The 20,069-nt window shown below is 32.7% G+C and overlaps 1 protein-coding gene across 10 annotated transcripts in view; it reads left to right on the top strand.

Moving 5' to 3' along the window:
* KIAA1109 (transmembrane protein KIAA1109 homolog) overlaps positions 1–20,069 on the top strand; it is a 211,542-nt gene that overhangs the window by 27,572 nt on the left and 163,901 nt on the right. For all 10 annotated transcript variants that reach the window (XM_045055906.1, XM_045055911.1, XM_045055905.1 and 7 more), the window contains 7 exons: positions 7,113–7,299; positions 10,332–10,413; positions 10,788–10,981; positions 13,152–13,231; positions 15,088–15,238; positions 19,268–19,424; positions 19,830–19,908. In XM_045055906.1, coding sequence (XP_044911841.1) covers positions 7,113–7,299; positions 10,332–10,413; positions 10,788–10,981; positions 13,152–13,231; positions 15,088–15,238; positions 19,268–19,424; positions 19,830–19,908 — 930 coding nt within the window. The remainder of the gene's footprint in view (positions 1–7,112; positions 7,300–10,331; positions 10,414–10,787; positions 10,982–13,151; positions 13,232–15,087; positions 15,239–19,267; positions 19,425–19,829; positions 19,909–20,069) is intronic.

Here is a 20,069-nt window from a genome sequence, read left to right as displayed (position 1 = left end):
TATTAACATATACTTTCAGGGAGTCCACTATGTAAATATTAGATGATAAGGAGTGTGAGAAAAAGATCTCTGCCTTCAAGGATAGAGCAATGTTAATATAGAGATGAGATTTAAAAAGTCAACTGATTATACCTTTCTTAAATTATATATATATATTACATTTTTTGCTTTGACTTTCAGTGTCATCAGAATAAATGAAACTTAAAATCTGCTTTTAAGATTCCCAGGAGAGATAAATATCATTCAGAGATCTAGTGTTACCAGAATTTAACCGTTTTAAATACTGCATTTAAGGTTTGACTGTTGATCAATTTTTCATAAAATTACAAAGAAATAACTGGATTCTTGACACATTTTTGTTTTCAGGGATTAATAACTTTTTTGAAACCATCATTACATTTATTAATATAATTGATAAGTAATTTTATTTTGTGGTGAAGACCCAGTATTTAGAATCTTGGGTTCTTCTACTACTTTCTAGTCTTGCAGTCTTGGGCTCTGACTACCAGGGTTGCTGTGAGGATTAAATGAGATTGGGTGAGTAGAGTGCCTAGAACAGTGGCTGGGACAGAGCATGTCTTCAATAGAGGTGAGCTGCTTTTATTATTATGAACATTGTATTACATGATGAAATGGAAGATTATTTAAAAAAAGAATTCAGTATAAATTGAAAGTTTAAAAAACCCATTATTTCTATTTAATGATTTAACTAATTTATTGAGCACCTCTTATGTATCAGACATTATTTTAGGCACCAGGGATGTAATAGTGAACACAATAGGAAAAATGCTTCTCTAGTGGAGTTTACATTCTAGTGGGGGGAAGTTACAATAAATAATAATTAATACAAAAAAAGTTGAGTACATAGGATAGGTATTGTTGAGGGGCTCTTCCAGTATTTTAGTGTCAAATGTTTAGTGTTTGTCAGTGTTGTCAGAATACCCTCAGAGGCTAATATCTTCTCTAGCTTTGTGCCTTGGTGTCCTTATTAAGTTAATGTAGTCACATTCATATCATGTCAGTTATATTGAAGGAAGAGAATTGCTTGTACATATCCAGAAAGTTAGTTATGAATTGAGAGGAATCCTGTTTCCATTTTTATACGGTCACTTTGTTTATTCATCACCGCTGATCCAATTTGGAGCTAGTCCAGACTCTTAATTTCCCCATTGCTGCTTCTGCAGCTCATCCAGTGGCTTTTATAGCATGGTCCTAATGATCAGGGCATTTATATTCAGGAATATGATAAACTATTCTGTAAGTAAATTTGAAAACAAATGATCTAAATGAGTTTTGAGGTAAATTTTGATTGAGTAATTTATGACCTTGAAGAATTGTATAATAATTAATTCCTACTTATATAGATCAATGTGGGGCTAGAAGAATATTCCATATTGTAGTTATTATGCTTCTACATGTGGGGTTTTCAAAAACTCTAAGATGTATTTGTGGATATTTTTGTTTTACTTAGGAGTATGATTTGTAGTAAGATGCTCTGTTATTTCATACAAATGAATCCTTTTATGTGCTGAGAATTGTCATAGGTACCGGGGATATAACAGTGAATAAAACAAGTCCCTTCTCTTACAGAGCTTTCTTCATTCAAGTTGGGAGGGATTCAGGTAATTAGCAAGTAAATACATATAGCATTGAGGAATGGGTGAGGAAAATATGGCTTTGAGGAAAATAAAAACAGATTCAGTAAAATAGGAGTTCTGGTTTGCAGGGAGGGCACTGTTTTACATAGGGAAATCAGGGAATGCTTCATTGATTGGGAGTAGTTAAACAGAAACATGAAACAAGTAAGGAAATGAGTTGTAAATATCTGGGGGAAGAACATTTCCTGGTTGTTCTGTTCCTATTTAATTACCAAAATGGAGACCAGTTTATTTGAAGGGAAGATTAGGAGAGAAGAGAACGGTTTTTTTGTTTTTGTTTTTTTTAAATGTTTATTCATTTTTGAGAGAGAGAAAGAATGAGTGAGCAGGGGAGGGGCAGAGAGAGCGGGAGACACAGAACTCAAAGCAGTCTCCATGCTCTGCGCTATCAGCATAGAGCCTCACGGGCTTGAACTCATGAACGGTGAGATCATGACCTGAGCCAAAGTTGGATGCTTACCCGACTGAGCCACGCAGGCACTCCAAAGAGAATGGGTTTTACAGGTCACTCAAAGGACTTTGATATTAATCTAAGTGGGAAGGGAAGCCATCAGAAAGTGAGGGAACTGAAGAGTGACATGACTTCAGTTAGGTTTTTGTAAGATCTGGCCAATGTGTAAGGCATTGGCATAAGGGGAATAAGGGCAAAAGCAGGGAGACTAGTTATGAGGCTTTTGTATTAAAACAGGTGCAAGTTGATGGTAACTTGGGCCAGAGTGGTGAGAAGTGGTTGGATTTTAGATGGATGTTGAAAGGAAGTCTGACCGAATTTGCTGATACTATCTGGACATGAAAGAAAGTGAGTGTTTTTTTTTGGCTCGAGCAATTGAAAAGATTGACATATTATTGATAAGATGGGAATACTGTCGAGTAAGTTCAGGTGAGAAAATCAGATGTTTGGTAGGATATACCAAGTGTGAGATACCTGTCACCTGTCAACTTATCAAATTGGAGATATTTGAGTACTTTTCTGGATATTTGACCCTGGCATTTTGGGAAGAGGTTGTGGATGACTACTAAGGAAAGGTTTAAACCTTATGAGTGGTAGTGTTTGATGACTTACTTAAAAATGGATAATGATGTTTATTACTATCAAGTCTTAGAATACTTCAAATGTATTAAAATCCAGTGTTTCCTGTTCTTTTTATTTTATTTTAAGAATTTGACCTGCAACAAGAAGAAGGGGCAAAATACTTGACTGTAATAGTTTAGGGAGTTGCCTTAGTTTTTAATCCTGTGATAAATCTGAAGAAATAGGAGGGAACGTAGGTCAAGAGCTATTTTAAAAATACCAGAAAAGTTACAGCTTCTAAACATTGTTTTTTGTTTTTTTAAGGATTAGGTTTAACTTTTTCCCCCCTCAATTATCTTAGGAAATAATGAAGAAAAAATCTAGATTGGAATAGAACTAAAAGTATTAACTCTGTAAAAAATGAATGTTGTTAATACCAATTCTTCTCAAACTATTTCAAAAAATAGAAATGGAAGAAAAACTTCCAGACTCATTCTATGAGGCAAGTAGTATCTTGATTCCAAAAGCAGGCAAAGATCCCACTAAAAGAGTTACAGGCCAGTATCCCTGATGTACCCAGATGCAAAAAATCTTAACAAGATACTAGTAAATCAAATTCAACATTAAAAGAATTATTCACCATGATCAATTGGGATTCATTCCTGGGCTGCAGGGCTGGTTCACTATTTGTAAATCAGTCAGTGTAATACATCATATTAATAAAAGAAAAGAAAAGAATCATATGATCCTTGCAATAGATGCAGAAAAAGTATTTGACAAAATACCATATCCTTTCTTGATAAAAACCCTCAAGAAAGTAGGTATAGAAGGAACATACCATAACATCATAAAAGCCATATATAAAAGGCCCACAGCTAATATCATCCTCAATGGGGAAAAACTGAGAGCTTTTCCCCTGAGATCAGGAACAAGACGGGGATGCCCATTCTCACCACTGTTGTTTAACATAGTGTTGGAAGTCCTAGCCTCAACAATCAGACAACAGAAAGATATAAAAGCATAAAAATTGGCAAAGAAGAAGTTAAACATTCACTCTTGACAGATGACATTATACTCTACATGGAAAACCCAAAAGACTCCACCAGAAAACTGCTAGAACTGAAAAATGAATACAGCAAAGTCACAGAATATAAAATCAATGTACGGAAATTGTTTACATTTGTATACACCAATAGTGTAGCAGCAGAAGGAGAAATCAAGGAATGGATCCCTTTATAATTGCACCAAAAACTATAAAATACCTAGGAATAAACCTAACCAAAGAGATCAAAGATCTGTATGCTGAAAACTTTAGAGAGCTTATGAAAGAAATTGAAGAAGACACAAAGAAATGAAAAAACACTCTGTGCTCATGGATTGAAAGAACAAATATTGTTAAAATGTCAATACTACCCAAAGCAATCTATACATTCAGTGCAATCACTATCAGTATAATACCAGCATTCTTCACAGAGCTGAACACACAATCCTAAAATTTACCAGAACCAGAAGAGACCCTGAGTAGCCAAAGTAATGTTTTTAAAAAGAAAACGAAAGCAGGAAACATCATAATTCCAGACTTTAAGCTATATTACAAAACTGTAATCATCAAGACAGTATAGTACTGGCACAAAATCAGATACATAGATTAATAGAACAGAGTAGAGAATCCAGAAATGGACCCCACAAATGTATGGCCAACTAATCTTTGACAAAGCAGGAAAGTGTATCCAATGGAAAAAAAATAGTTTCTTCAGCAAATGGTGCTGGGAAAACTAGACAGCGACAAGTACAAGAATGAACCTGGACCACTTTCTTACACCATACACAAAAATAAACTTAAAATGGCTGAAAGACCTAAATGTGAGACAGGAGGCTATCAAAATCCTAGAGGAGAAAACAGGCAAGAACCTCTCTGACCTCGGCTGCAGTAACTTCTTGCTAGTTATGTCTCTGGATACAAAGGTAATAAAAGCAAAAATGAACTATTGGGATCGCATGAAGATAAAAAGCTTCTGCACAGCAAAGGAAACAATCAGTAAAACTGAAAGACAGCTTACAGAATGGGGGAAGATACTTGGCAAACAATATATTGGATAAAAGGTTAGTATCCAAAATCTATAAAGACCTTATCAAACTCAACACCCAAAAAACAAATAGCCCGATGAAGAAATGGGCAGAAGACATGAATAGACATTTATTCAAAGAAGAATCCATATGACTAACAGACATGTGAAAAGATGCTCAACATCACTCGTCATCAGAGAAATACAAATCAGAACCGTAATGAGATACCACCTCACACCTGTCAGAATGGCTAAAACTAACAACACAGGAAACAACAGATGTTGGCAAGGGTAGAGAAAGGGGAACCCTTTGATACTGGTGCAGCCACTCTGGAAAACAGTATGGAGATTCCTGAAAAAATTAAAAATAGAGCTACCCTACGACCCAGCAATTGCACTACTAGACATTCAGGATGAATACAAAAATGGTGATTCGAAGGGCACATGCACCCCAATGTTTATAGCAGCTGTATCAACAATAGCCAAATTATGTAAAGATAATGCACCCCAATGTCCATTGACTGATAAATGGGTAAAGAAGAGATATATATATACACACATACACACACACATATACATACAATGGAATACTACTCAGTGATCAAAAAAGAAGGACATCTTGCCATTTACAGCAACATGGATGGAACTGGAGTGTATTATGCTAAGTGAAATAACTCAGAGAAAGACAAATATATGAATTAACTCATGTGGAATTTAAGAAACACAACAGATGAACATTGATGAAGGAAAGGAGAAATAAGGTAAAAACAGAGAAGGGGGCAAACCATAAGAGAGTCTTAAATACAGAGAACAAACTGAGGGTTGCTGGAGGGGAAGTGGGTCAGGGGATGGGCTACATGGGTGATGGACATTAAGGAAGGCACTTGTTGAGATGAGCACTGGGTGTTAAATTTAAGTGATGAATCACTGGGTTCTCCTGAAACCAATACCACACTTTATGTTAACTAACTAGAATATAAATAAATAAATTTAAAAAAATGGAAGTTTTTGATTCATTTTCCATAGTTTATTTTTGAGGTATGAATAATAGTTTTTTTTCATTTGTTTATTTAAAATAAAATTTATATTTATTTAGGGTATTTGACATTTCATATGCTTTTTTGTTTGCTAGCTAACTGAAGAAGAAATTAATTTTGGTGAAATTTGGTACATTACTAAAGGTGTATATCTCATATAAAAAAAAGAGAGGGCGGCAAACCATAAGAGACTCTTAACTATAGAGGACAAACTGAGGGATGCTGGAGGGGAGGTGGACTGGGGATGGGCTAAATGAGTGATGGGTATTAAGGAAGGCACTGGTTGTGATGAGCAGTGGGTGTTATATGTAAGTGATGAATCACTGAATTGTACTCCTGAAAACAGTATTACAGTATATGTTAACCAACTAGAATTTAAATAAAAACTTGACAAAATAAAAATAAACCACAGTGTAAGCTACTATACTGAAAGTTAGTAACAGTTCTCCATAGTTCTTCTAACTGATCATATCTAATTTAATTGTCCTTCAGTTGAATTTGATAGGGAGAAAAATGGATAAAGGTTAAGAAAAGCACTCTCAAAAAAACAAACAAAACCCTAAAAACCCCTTGTATAACATAAGAAAAGAGCATACAAAAGAAAACACTGACTATGGTACCTTTTTCCTGACCATCTTTGGTTGACCTGTGATGCACTGTCTTAGATTATTTCTTCAGGAGAAACAAGTGCTTCATTAATCTCTTTTGTAGTTGGATTTATTAATTACTCTTGTTACTTATGTTTATGGTAATTATATCTTTTATTTGAGAAGATTATTATTTGAAGTTTACAGTTTATAAGATCTTGGTTTTAGTATTGTGTAGTTTTTAAAAATAAACTAGTTTTTATGAAAAGTCTTAGTTTCTATGAGGTAAAAATTTAAATACTAATGTGATGTTTAAATGCATCATGCTTTGAACATTTTACTATTTATATTTTACTGTAATTTTATTGTTAGGATAAAGTTTTACTTTTAGTCTGTAAATGGCACTTTGCTATTATTCTTAGCATGAAGTCTTTAAATTCTGTCATTACACAGAATTTAGAAATTCAGGTTGTTTTAGAATGCTAAATTGAAGTATTATAGTAACATCAGCTTTTTTCTCTCTCTTTCTGTTATTTTATATACTTTAAAAACTTATATGTTTATATATTTTTATGAATTATGTGTTATATAAATTAAATATATATTTTTAAAAATTTAAGATTCTCTTTATCATAGAATTCTGTTTAAAATAAATTGAGTTAGTTTAGCTGTGAATGATTTTAATAAAACCTTTGACTAAAGCTTTTAAAAAGTTGACTAAAAACCTTTTTTTTGGTAATTGGTATCTTTAGATCCAAAGGCAGAAACCAGATTATACATCACAGTCAATGACTTTGAATTTCATGTCTATAATCGTTCGGATCTTTATGGACGTCTTCAAGAATTGTTTGGTTTGGAACCAACAATAATTCCACCCAAGAAAGAGGATGATAAATCACGGGAAAATGGAAGAACAAGAGCCCAGTCTAAAATTGAAAGGTTCATTGTCACACTTGAATTTTATTGATCTCCAACATTTAATCATTTGCTTTTATTAGAATATCACTGATGCTGCTCACCTAAACATAGCCTAATCTTTTTTTGTAGTTTGACTAAGACTTGTATTTACAAATAATTCTACAATTCTTTTATAAATTCAAATATTACAGAATTATATAATATAAAAAGCAGTCCTTTTCTGCTTTACTAGTGCTATTTTTCTCCACATTGATGACTGTTGTTATCCATTTGTTTTTTTTCCTTTTGAATGCATGCACATGAATATATACACATGTATATACATTTAAGGTGCATATACAAATATATGATTTTGTTTCATCTGTTTCTGGGCTTTCTAAGCTGTTACATTGACCTATGTGTCTATTTTTTCACCAGTACCACACTGTCTTGATTGCTGTAGTTTCTTTTTTTTTTTTTTATTGTTTCATTACTTTATATACGTGTCAAAGTTTACCAAATTGTTAACTTTGTTAATTGTTAGATAAGTGCATTTTTTTGCATGTCATTTATACAAATTATACCTTAACAGAGCTTTGAGAAGTGGTCTAAAATATAAGCCCAGATATCCTTCTTTTCTTAGGAAATTAGGTTGGCATTGATCACTGTAGTTTTAAGCAAAGTCTTGAAGTCAGGTAGTGTCAGTCCTCCAACTTTGTTGTTTTCCTTCAATGGTGTGTTGGCTATTCTGGGTCTTTTGCTTCTCTATGTAAACTTTAGGATCAATTTGTTAATATCCATAAAGCAACTTTCTGGGATTTCAGTTGGGATTGTATTGAATCTGTAGATCAAGTTGGGAAGGACTAACATCCTGATCATATTGAGTCTTCCTATCGATTAACATGGGATATCACTCCATTTATTTGATTCTTTGATATCTTTCGTCAGAGTTTTATAGTTTTCCTTATGTACATCTTCTCTATATATTGTTAAATTTATATGTAAGTATTTCATTTTGTGGGTGCTAGTGCAAATGGTATTGTGTTTTAAATATCAAATTTCAGAGGCGCCTGGGTGGCTCAGTCGGTTGGGCGGCTGACTTTGGCTCAGGTCATGATCTCACAGCTTGTGAGTTCGAGCTCCACATCGGTCTCTGTGCTGACAGCTCAGAGCCCGGAGCCTGCTTTGGATTCTGTGTCTCCCTCTCTCTACCCCTCCCACACTCACGCTTTGTCTCTCTCTCTCTCTCTTTCAAAAATAAACATTAAAAAAATTTTTTTTAAATATCAAATTTCACTTGTTCATTGCTGGTATATAGGAAAGTGATGGACTTTTGTATAATATTAACTTTGAATTCTACAACATTGCTATTAATTGCTTATTGTTTCCAGGAGTCTTTTTGTCAGTTCTTTCAGATAGTCTATACAGATTGTGTCAGATTGTGTCATCTGCAAACATAGAAAGTCTTATTTCTTCCTTTCCTACCTCAATCTACTCCAGCCTCAGTAAACAACTTCTGTGTTGCATGTTTCTTCTCTATGGAAGACTCTTGATATTCTTTGCCTAACTCATTCACCCTTCATGTCCCAGTTGCCTCTGACCCTTCTTTGTGTGCCCACCGAATTCTGTTGTTCCCTATGGTAACACTTCTTGCACTAAAATTGCCTCTTAACTATTCTTACTCCTATTATAGGCTACAAATTCCCTCAAAATAGAACAGTTGTCATATTCTCAATATCCCCAGTCTCAGCTCAGTGCCTGGGACAGAATATCCATTAAATATATAATTGAGAATAAATGCCCTCATCTACTTAAAAAACTATTACGTATGCAAGGCTATCTCAGCATTCAAAAATCAACAGGCTAAAAATGAAAAATCAAATGATCATATCAATAGATGCAGAAGAAGTATGTTACAAAATCCAGCCCCCATTCATGATTAAAATCTCACTGTAAACTAGGAATAGAGAACTTCTTTGACTTGATAAAGAATATCTACAGAAACCCTACAGTCAACAATAGACTTAATGGTGAGAAACTAGAAACTTTCCCACTAACATCAGGTACAAAGCAAGGATGTTCCCTCTCACCACTCTTTTCCACTCCCAAGTACTACCTATTGCAATAAGAAAATGAAATAAAAGTTATACATTTTGAGAAGGAAGAAAGATGTGACAATTCAGGGAAAAGATTATCATCAATTGGGTTGGTAACAAGAAGGGAGAAAGGTGGATGGATTCCATATATACTTAGGTAAATGAATGTGTTAGACAGTGATAGATTAGATGTGCAGAATGAGTAAGAAGGAGGAGTCAGTAATGAATCCAGCTTATAATTTAATCAGTGGTCATACTCAGGGAATCTTAGAGAAAGAAGTTAGAGGGGAAGGTGGTGGGGTCCGTTTCAAATTTAGTTTTAGGTACTGAGGACTACCTTAGTGGAGATGGCTTCAGAAGTGTGATTTAGGAGTTACTGGGTTATTGAAGAGATACGCCTTGAGTTCTCATCTGAAATCTTTAGTGATTTGTTGTGAAATTTGGTATCTTAAACTTTTTGTACTTTGTGAGCGGCCACTTTCTTTTCCTTATTCTTGGCCTATCATTTTCATTTAATTAAATTAATTAATTAATTAATTAATTTATTTATTTATTTATTTATTATTTGATGTTTATTTATTTTTGAGAGAGAGCATGAGCATGGGAGGGTATAATAGCAAGGTATAATAACAAAACTTTTTAGAGTGACAAGTTTTAATGACAGAAGTATAAATTATGACATGCTCTCATTACATTAATCATTATACTCATTGTATTACAACATGACATAAGACAACCTGAATTATTATTTTTTAAGGCAACTTAAATTATCAAAACTTGGTATATCATAGAGTGCATTCCAAGAGCTATTTAAAGATATTAGTATTGTTAGATGCTGTCATTATTTTGTTTACTGGAGTAGTCGTTAGATGTATTTGGAAAGTTACAGCTGGTACTAATGTGTATTGTGAAGAAGCCAAGTGTATTCTTGGCTATTTAAGTTTTTCTTATGTGTGTCAATTTATTTTTTTTCCTCAGAGTTAAAGTAAAAACAGAATCTCAAGACCCCACATCTTCATGGAGATCACTCATTCCAGTTATAAAAGTCAATGTGAGCACAGTAAGTAAATTCTGCTGCAATGAATGTTTGGTGGGTTAATAACAGAGCCTCTTATTTTTGCAAAAAAAATTTTCACTTAAGAAAATAAAGTAATTTTTAGAGTTGTTTTGGTTCCAAAGTTCTTAAAGTGTGAAAGAATTATTTTAACACCAGTACTATTATAGCACAAATTTATTAGGTTGTTAGGGCTATTTATTCAAAAGTACTTAAATTTCTTTAAACACTAGTCTAAATTGATCAGTGGGGTAGTGTGAATAGTATATAGTGCTAAAGTGGAATCGTTTAGTTCTTGTTTGAAATGTCTGTTATTAGGTCAATGAAGGAAAAAATATGGCCTGTATATTATGTCATAATATCTCTTGTCTACTTTTTAGGGACGTTTGGCCTTTGGAAATCATTACCAACCTCAAACTCTATGTATCAACTTTGATGATGCTTTCTTAACTTATACTACAAAACCACCTTCCAGTCATCTTGACCAATTTATGCATATTGTGAAAGGAAAGCTTGAAAATGTTCGAGTCATGCTTGTTCCCAGTCCAAGATATGTTGGTCTTCAAAATGATGAGTAAGAAAGTTATAAAAACTTATTTATATCTAATGTAGATATCAGAATCTTTAGCATCCTTTTAAGTTTTTTTGGTACAAATTGGGCAATAATTGGGTATATTCTCTGTTAAATCAGCAGTGTAATTTTACTTTATAAGATGAATGGATATACTCTTCATTGATGAACTCTAATTTTAAATATTTTGGTAAAAGATAATACCTTTAATGGTACCTTTCTCCTTGTCACTGTATTTGGGAAACTTATTTTGGGCAATTACGCCTACATGTTTGTATGTTAGAAAATATACATTACAGGTATATTTGTATTTCCAGAAGGGATGAATTAATAGTATATTCAACCAATGCAGTATAGTGGAGTACTATTTTGAGTTAATGAAAAGTTGAAAATTGAATCCAAATTACTCTTGGAAAACTGACAGTTTTAGAACTCACTTAACAGGTAAGTTCTGGTCAGTTTTCTGTCTAGCTTTTCATATTTGTTTTGTCTTCAGTGAAGTAGTTGCTTCACATTGTATGAATGATACCCACTAGACACATTGTGTGAAGGATGTATGCTAGACTCACCCTCATTGTGGTGGGATGCTTTCATATGATTGGAATGGAACTCTGAAGAAACAGCAGACACATTACTCTCATCTAACTCCAGGCCACAGGCTCATGGGGGGATAAGAGCTCTCATGTCTTTATGTCATTATCAATCTCTGTTCTTTTTTGTGATGGAGGCTCCGTGGTTGCATTTGTGTAATTTATATGTGTATATAATGGGTTTCCACTATGTCGCAGCTTTTATCTTTGTGTGTAGGCAATATAAAGTTTATGAAGTTATAACAAGCATGATTATTCCTTCTTAGTTCTAACTTTTGTCTAGCTTGCTATTAGATTTTCTGGGGATTGGGTAGAATGCTGGAGAGGTTTTCCTTACTTTAGTACCAGGGAGGCTTTGTGTTTAGCTCATCTCACTCTTCATAATCACAGATTTTGCTAAACATCTTGTAGAATGTGGGCTGTGTACACATTTCTATATTTATGGGTAAAAATTATAATAATGAATAAATCAGAATTTTGTGAAGATTACAAGAGTAAGATAAAAAGTTTTGCTATTAATTTTTGTAAAAAGATTTAAAATTGTAGTTTTCACTCTTCAGAAGTAAGTGTGGAGATTAAATGATGATATTAAACATTAACTTTTGTCATTTAATACATATTCTTGAAGTTTGAGAGACAGTGAGTCTGCACATGAGTGGGGGAGGAGCAGAAAGAGAGGGAGAGAGAGAATCCCAATAGGCTCTGCACTGTCAGCATGGAGCCTGACACGGGGCTGTATCCCACGAACCGCCACAAACTGAGAGATCATGACCAGAGCCGAAATCAAGAGTCAGACCTTAACTGATGAGCTACCCAGGTGCCCCCATTTAATATATACTTGGAAGAAGATTGCTGAATTTGTGTATATTATCTGATGACTGAGAAGTTAATTTTGCTATGGAAGGAAGATATAGTGGTGTATGGATGACAAAGAGAAGGATTGCTGAATCAAAGCAAATAAAAATTAGTAGTTTGTGAGAAAGTGATTGTAGAGAGACATTCATTCCAGAATGTTTTCAAGTTGATCAACTAAATATTCTTGGAAATAGATAATATAAAGTTGTTAAAAATAAAAATGACATTTTTTAATTTAATATTTCTGAAAGATTAAAGTTTATTTTACAAATATATAAAATATTTCTTATTCAGTTGTAAGGTATTATTAATATTAAATGGTTGAATTTTAAGTTTAATTGTAAATTTTTATTGCAAATGCAGAATATAATTATTCTAATGATTCTTGTTCTTCTATTGTATTTAATTAAACTTTGTTTAAATTGATTTCTCTCACTTAAAACTTAAAAAATGTAAAACAAATTTTTTTTCTTTCTGAAACTAATATATTGACTAAAATTTTTCAGTACCACTTTATTACTTAGTCTAACATGGAATATTCTTTAGTCTAGCTATGGAATACTTAATTGTCCATGTGAAAGATGTTTACCCTTTTCAAGATGCTACAGTTGATTACTTTTTAGATTTTTTTCTCTCTCTGTTTTCTCCTATTACTGCCATTATTAGAATACTGAACATTTTATATTCTGGAGATGTACTTAGTTTGCCTTCTCCCCTCCTTCTTCTAGGCCACCAAGATTAATGGGAGAAGGTTTTGTGGTGATGCAGTCAAATGATGTTGACATCTACTACTACATGGATGAACCAGGTATTACTCTTCTAAAGTGTGTTTCGTAGCTACAATTCTCTTTCTTCGATGAAATATTGATATTTAATAATGATGTCTTAAGTCTCCTTAGTTACGATAAAATAAATATCAATAAATGGTAAATGTGGATGTAAGAATGCTTACCTAAAGAATGTGTCATTTGTCAAAAATTGAATATTTATTTCAGACCAAAGGAGAACAATCTAAGAATCTTTAGTTCAATTCTGGTTTTACAAGTATACCTCAAAAATTGTGAATGTAAATGACCTTGGGTGAAAACCTTTAGAGAATGTGGTGACAGTTAAGGTAGTTTACACTGCTTAAGAAAAAAAATCATAGTATATTAGATTTGAGGCTTGAAGTTTAAGGATTGAAATCTAGCTGGTTAGAGTACTTCACAGGTGGTTTGAGTTTTATAAAAGTAGCTAAACATTAGATTTTTACCTGTTTTTACCTACTTCTGGCCTTTTTATGCCTTTCATGGGATTTGTGAGGTCAGGGTATTTTCAAAATGAAACTAGAATGTTATTTGCCTTTTTCACCATATTGACACTGTTGGTACAAAAGCAATAATGGGTAAGCTGATGGTACTTTAGCATGTACTGTTAATCACTGTCTTTTTCACTGCCACACATTTATAGTAGAACAACAAATCCCAGTATCACTTTAAAATGCCTTTGATTAAGCAGTAATAATTATTTTTATCAAATCTTGACCCTTGAGTAATCTTTTCAATATTTGGTGTGATAAAATGGCAAGTACATATAATGCAAATGCACAGTATACCAAAGTATACTGATGTTTGGAGGAAAAGCACTTGGATAGTTGAGTTCTAACCCACGCTATTTGCTCTTTTCATGGAGCACTGGTTTCACTTGAAGGAGCAGCTAGGGACAAACTATGATTTTGAGTTTTCATATAAAAATTAGAATTTTAGAAAATTTAGAATATTTTAGAAAATTTAGAAAATCCTGCCACTGTGAGTGGGAGGATTTTTCTGATGAGACCAACAGTGATATTAACAAATTGATTTTTAAAATGTTTAATAATGAAGTTTATCAATATTTGGGAAACATATGTCTCTGTGAACCAGTATTTTCCAAATGCATGATATTACAAAGTCATGCCATGGTTAAAAGATCTATTCAAAGTATAAGAGAGATAAGTAAATTTTAATGTATCAGGGTACAAAAAATGCAGTGATAGGATTTCAGATTCCACATTGCAACTAACTTGTAAGAAACTACCACATGCTGAGTTTTGGTGTAGTGTCAGAGAAGAATACCCAAAATTATCTGCAAAAGCTATTAAAATACCTATTTGTTTGAGGCTAGGTTTTCTTTATATCCTTGAACAACAGATTAAATACAGAAGCAGCTATGCGAATTCACTTATTTTCTATTAAGCTGGACGTTAAAGAGATTTGCCAAAATAAAAACAATGCCAACACTTATTACCAAATTAATTTGTTTTTGAAAATATGGTTATTTTTCATTAAAAAGTATTTTCATTAAAAATGGAGTTAAAATTTCATTTTTAAAAAAAGTTTTCATATTCTCATTAAATTTTATTAAGCATTTCATTATTAACATGTAGTTTAGTTTTATTAAACATGTCAACATGTAGTGAGTTCTTTGTTACTTTAAAAGTAAAGTTTATAAAAATTGCTCAATTTCAATTTTGAATGCAGTAAATTTTGATAGAGATAACACCAAAAAACCCCACTTTGCATGTTCAGTAATTTTATGACTGTAAAGAATTACTGAGATCAAAAAATTTTTAGAACTCTTGATCTAGGGAATCTTTTAACAGTAATTTTAAGTAATTGCCTCTATATTGTGTATTCTGCAATACAGGACTTGTTCCAGAAGAAACAGAAGAAAATACTGAAGGAGAAATGAGCAGTGAGGATTGCAAATTACAAGATTTGCCTCCATGTTGGGGATTGGATATAGTTTGTGGTAAAGGAACAGATTTCAACTATGGGCCATGGGCCGATAGGCAGAGGTACTTGAGTAAATTATATTTATAGTTAGTCTTTAAGTGTATTAAGACAACACTATAATTTTTATAAAAAGTAGCTTAATATTTTTATAAGATATTTTATTATGGCAGGGTAAGGTATCACTAAACATTTTAATTCAAATTATAACTTGTTTGTAGAGAAATTGGCATAAGCAAATTCATTCTAAAGGCGGGGCTAATTCATTAGAAAAATGGTGAATGAAGAGCATATTTATTGATTCCTATGTTTTGTCTTTTGTGTATAATCAATGAATATGCCTGGAGTTGTTGGGGCTGTGGAGATTCAGAGATAAAAGACATCTATCATTCAGTTTTAGTGAGGAAAAAGAAATGGAAGTGTTCTATTAAGTGCTGTAAGAGAGGTAAAGAAAAGCCTCAATGAAGAACTTAGAAAGGTACTGTACTAGTTTGCCAAGACTGGCGTGACAAAGTACCACAGACTGTGTGGTTTAAACAACAGACATTATTCACAGTTTTGGAGGTTAGACTTCTTAGATCAAAGTGTTGGTAGATTTGGTTCCTTCTGAGGGTGGCTGTGAGGAAAGAGTGCATTCAAGGCGTTTCTCCTTGGCTTGTTGATGGCCATCTTCTCTCTGGCCTTCCCATGGTCTTCCCTTTTGTATGTCTTGTAGGCCTCCCTGTCCACATTTCCTTGTCTTAGAAGAACCCCAGTCATATTGGATTAGGGCCCACCGTGATGGCCTCATTTTAACTTAATTACTCTCCAAACATTAAATTCTCTAGTCCTCAAGATTGGAACTTCAACATATGAATTTTTAGGGGGACATAGTTCTTCCCATAACAGATACATAATTCATCAGAGGAGAGAAGAATTGGGGAAGACTTTTTAGTAGAGGTAATGTGTAAGTTGAATTTTGAAACCTAAGTAGGAGTTAGCCAAGAAAGGAAGAGGAGTACAAATAATGGAGGCAAAAGAAGAGTTCTGCAAATGCATGATGACAGTGGAGATTTGTCTTAAAGTTTCTATAGTTTGTTAGGAGATTTATAGATAGTTAAGATATAGAAATTTTATAGTAGAGGTAATGGACAGTGTCTGAAAATTTTTTTTTATGTTTTATTCATTCTATTAATTTTGAAGTAATTCTAATTTTGATATTTTTTGTACTTAATGAAGAATTTTAAGCAAAGAAGGGGACATTTACCACTAATTATGAAGGAACACGTAAATTTTTATATAAATAGACATTGCCTAAAGTTAGTTTAGTTTTTTTGTTCATAAATTAGCTTGAATGGAGAAATACAAGGTAAATTGTTCACTGAAGCAGGTATTACTGGGCCATTGATGGACTAATGAAGAGTGCTGATAGTGACTTGATAATACTGACTCTTTTAATACTTGTTTTAAAAAATGCTTTCTACCCAGCACTGTTAGAAGAAGTATATACTTGTTAACTGGAATGTTCTGTTAATCTTGGTATCTCTAGTATGTAGGAATATCTGCCCCATTAAATATGGGTAATATGCTAATACAGTACTTCATTGAGTTCTGGGTTAGGTTATTTGTTAGACTTGAAAGTAAACAACTTAAAATTTCAGGTTAGAAAACAAATGCTTTTCAAATTACTGGATTAAAATTTTCCTTTTATGATAAGGTTTTTCCTGTATTACGGGAAAAATACAGCCATGCTGTATATACAGTGGAATAGTTGGAAATTAGGGTTTTTACATCCCATTAAGTAACAGTTACAAAATGTTATATTTGAAAGGAAAAAATTAAAAATCACTGTTTTTTAATGCAGATACATAAAATATTTTTGCATTTCTAAGACTTCAATAAAGTCTGATTATTTTTAAATTATATTAATTTTATTACATTAAAAAATATTAGAATATATTTACATGAAAATCCAAACAAATTCTTTTACTGTATAACCGTATTCACTTCTGAGGTGATCTTTGTATTACATAGAGAAATGACAATGAAGTTAATATAAAAGAAAAATTTGCTTTATGAACTGTTTTCAGTCGATCTTGCCATGCTGAGAGAGAACAGCAATACCTTTTTTAATCTGGACTTAGCAAAATATCCATGTTTATTTAAAAAACAGAAAAGAAAAAAGAAAAGTTACTGTAATACTTTGCTTCTCACTTACATGTACAAATGGTGCATTTCCTCAATTGTAGCCATTTCCTTTTCTTCTTCCCCATTTTGAGTTTCTATATAAATATGAATTATAATCAGAAGTGAATAGTAAAGTCAGTTTTCTTAGCATCTGCTAAGACGTAAGAAATTTAGGAAGAAATCTTAACTACTTTGCTATTGGATGGTTCCCTCAGTTTTGTGAAGTTTTTGATTTCTGATGTAGAATGACTTTTTAGCTTGTAGATTTTGACTTCATTTCTACCACCTTTACATGATTTTCTGAATCTAAGATATTCAGCTTTTCCTTCATGATATTTTCTTAGAGTTTTCATGACAGAGTTTTTATGAGATTTGTACTTAATCCTTAGATGATAATTACAATAATGCAAACATTCCTGACATTGTCTAGTTTCTTACTGCTTTCACGTAAGTACTTTCATTATATTTTCACAATTGATTCTCATAACCGAGTGAGGTACACAGGACAGGTATGTTAACTTATTATACCTTTGAGAAAATGGAGATGCAGAGAGGTTCAGTGATTTGGGCAAGATGATGCTATAACATCTAGAGCTGAGATTCGAACCAACCCTTTAAGTCCACTGTTCTTTTCATTATATCCTGCTACCTACCAAATAGTCCATTTTCATCTAATGATCATATTGAATTTTTTTTTGTCTTTTTTGTCTTTAATAGTCTTAGTTTTATATATCTGTGTGTTGTAGCCAAAACATTTGCAGGACTTTATTTTCTTTTCACACACACTTACTTAATCATGGCAAGTTAATAGTCTATGATGGGTGAGTTTGAAAATTTTGTTCTGTTCATCTAATTTTTCTCAATCTTATTTATTCCAAGTAGCATTTTCTGTTACTGGCAACTGTGTTTTCAACCCTTCCTGTTTAAAATCCATAAACTGGCACCTTCTCTGAATTATGAATAACATTACATAATTTTGACTGACATAGGAGACTGAAATGGAAATTCTTTGGGTTCTTTCATCTTTGTTAAATAATGAGGGGAGGCAAATGCATTAGAGCTTAGCTTCTTTACTTTTTAGAGATCTATTGCTCTGTAGACTCTTACTGATAGCATATTGATTAAAAAATAATGATTATGAGGGGCGTCTGGGTGGCTCAGTCGGTTGAGCATCGACTTTGGCTCAGGTCATGATCTCATGGTTTGTGAGTCCAAGCCCCATGTCAAGCTCACTGCTGTCAGTCGGAGCCTGCTTTGGATCCTCTGTCCCCCTCTCTCTCTGACCTTCTCCTGCTTGCACCTTCTCTCTCAAAAATAAGTAAAAACATTAAAAAAAATTTTTTTAAATGATTATGAAAATAATAGAAATAATAGCCGTTTTTTCCGTCAGCATGTACTGCCAAGTCTTTTCCATGTATGCTGTCATTTAATCATCAGATCTATTCTGTGACACCAGTTATTCCTATTTTATAGACAAGAAAGCAGGTCAAGTGTCGTCAGAAGGGTGAAGTAACTCAACCAGAGTGGAATAATGATTCCAATTACACCATCCTCCTTCAGTTCTTTCTTTGCCTTTTGGACGATTGATATACTTGTAGAAAGAAATTAAAAGTCTTTAATTTCTCACAGAATACTTGAATAGTGAATAGTGCAAATTTGTTCTTGTCTAGATTCATTTGACAATAGTATATTAAGTACTCAAAGCTTGTTGCTTTCTGGAAGTATAAAACATTGGAGAAAACAGTCTTTTGATTTTTATTCAAAAGAAATTAGAGTAGGTTTCTTTTGTGACTTAATTTTTTTTCTATTTCATGTCCAATTGTTAAATGAGATAGCAATGATAGTACAAAGTTAGAATACTGATATTGCACCCTTATAAATGTAATTTTGCTTGAATAACAAGATATTCTTTCTACCTCCTTATATAGAGATTGTTTATGGAAGTTTTTCTTCCCACCTGATTATCAAGTTCTGAAAGTTTCTGAAATTGCACAGCCTGGGAGACCACGACAGATTCTTGCTTTTGAACTGCGAATGAATATTATTGCAGATGCTACAATTGATTTGCTATTTACCAAAAATAGGGTAATTATTGAAATAATATACTAGAAAATAGTGTCTAAAATTTGAACAATATTTCCTAGGGTCTTTTTCTTGTGACTAGTTCTATACTTAGATTCATTTCTATGAGCTCCTACCACCTTCCCCCTGCAATAATTATACGTATTGCTTTCATTAAGTGCCAAAAGTAGAAAAAATTAGTAATAGACCTTCCTTCTGTAGTCTCATTCATTTTCTCCCTTTACTCCTGGCCAAATTACTTTAGTGTATTTTTGGTAAAACTTTAAACTTTTGTTCTTAGGAACTTTTAATACCTATTTAATATTGATGATTATATTTTGTCTGTGATAATAACTGAAAAGGAAAAATGGGAGTATAATTAGTGAGAAAATAATTGTTTTATGTGAATTAATTTTTTTCTTTTGGTAGGAAACAAATGCTGTACATGTAAATGTAGGAGCTGGGTCATATTTAGAAATTAATATTCCAATGACAGTTGAGGAAAACGGTAAGCTGAAATGATTACTTTTCTATTTTAAATGATTAATAGAGGAATAATTAATATATAAATAATAGTTTGCTAGCCTATTTAGACTAACATTAATGGGGTTTTCTTTTTCAGCTTTCTATTACATTTACTTAACAGTACATATTACATAATTAAATTAT

The sequence above is a fragment of the Felis catus genome, chromosome B1 (assembly GCF_018350175.1).
Source record: "Felis catus isolate Fca126 chromosome B1, F.catus_Fca126_mat1.0, whole genome shotgun sequence".
In the NCBI taxonomy this organism is placed as follows: domain Eukaryota; kingdom Metazoa; phylum Chordata; class Mammalia; order Carnivora; family Felidae; genus Felis; species Felis catus.
The sequence above is the reverse complement of the archived record's forward strand: the minus strand, read 5'-3'. Positions and strand labels throughout refer to the sequence as shown.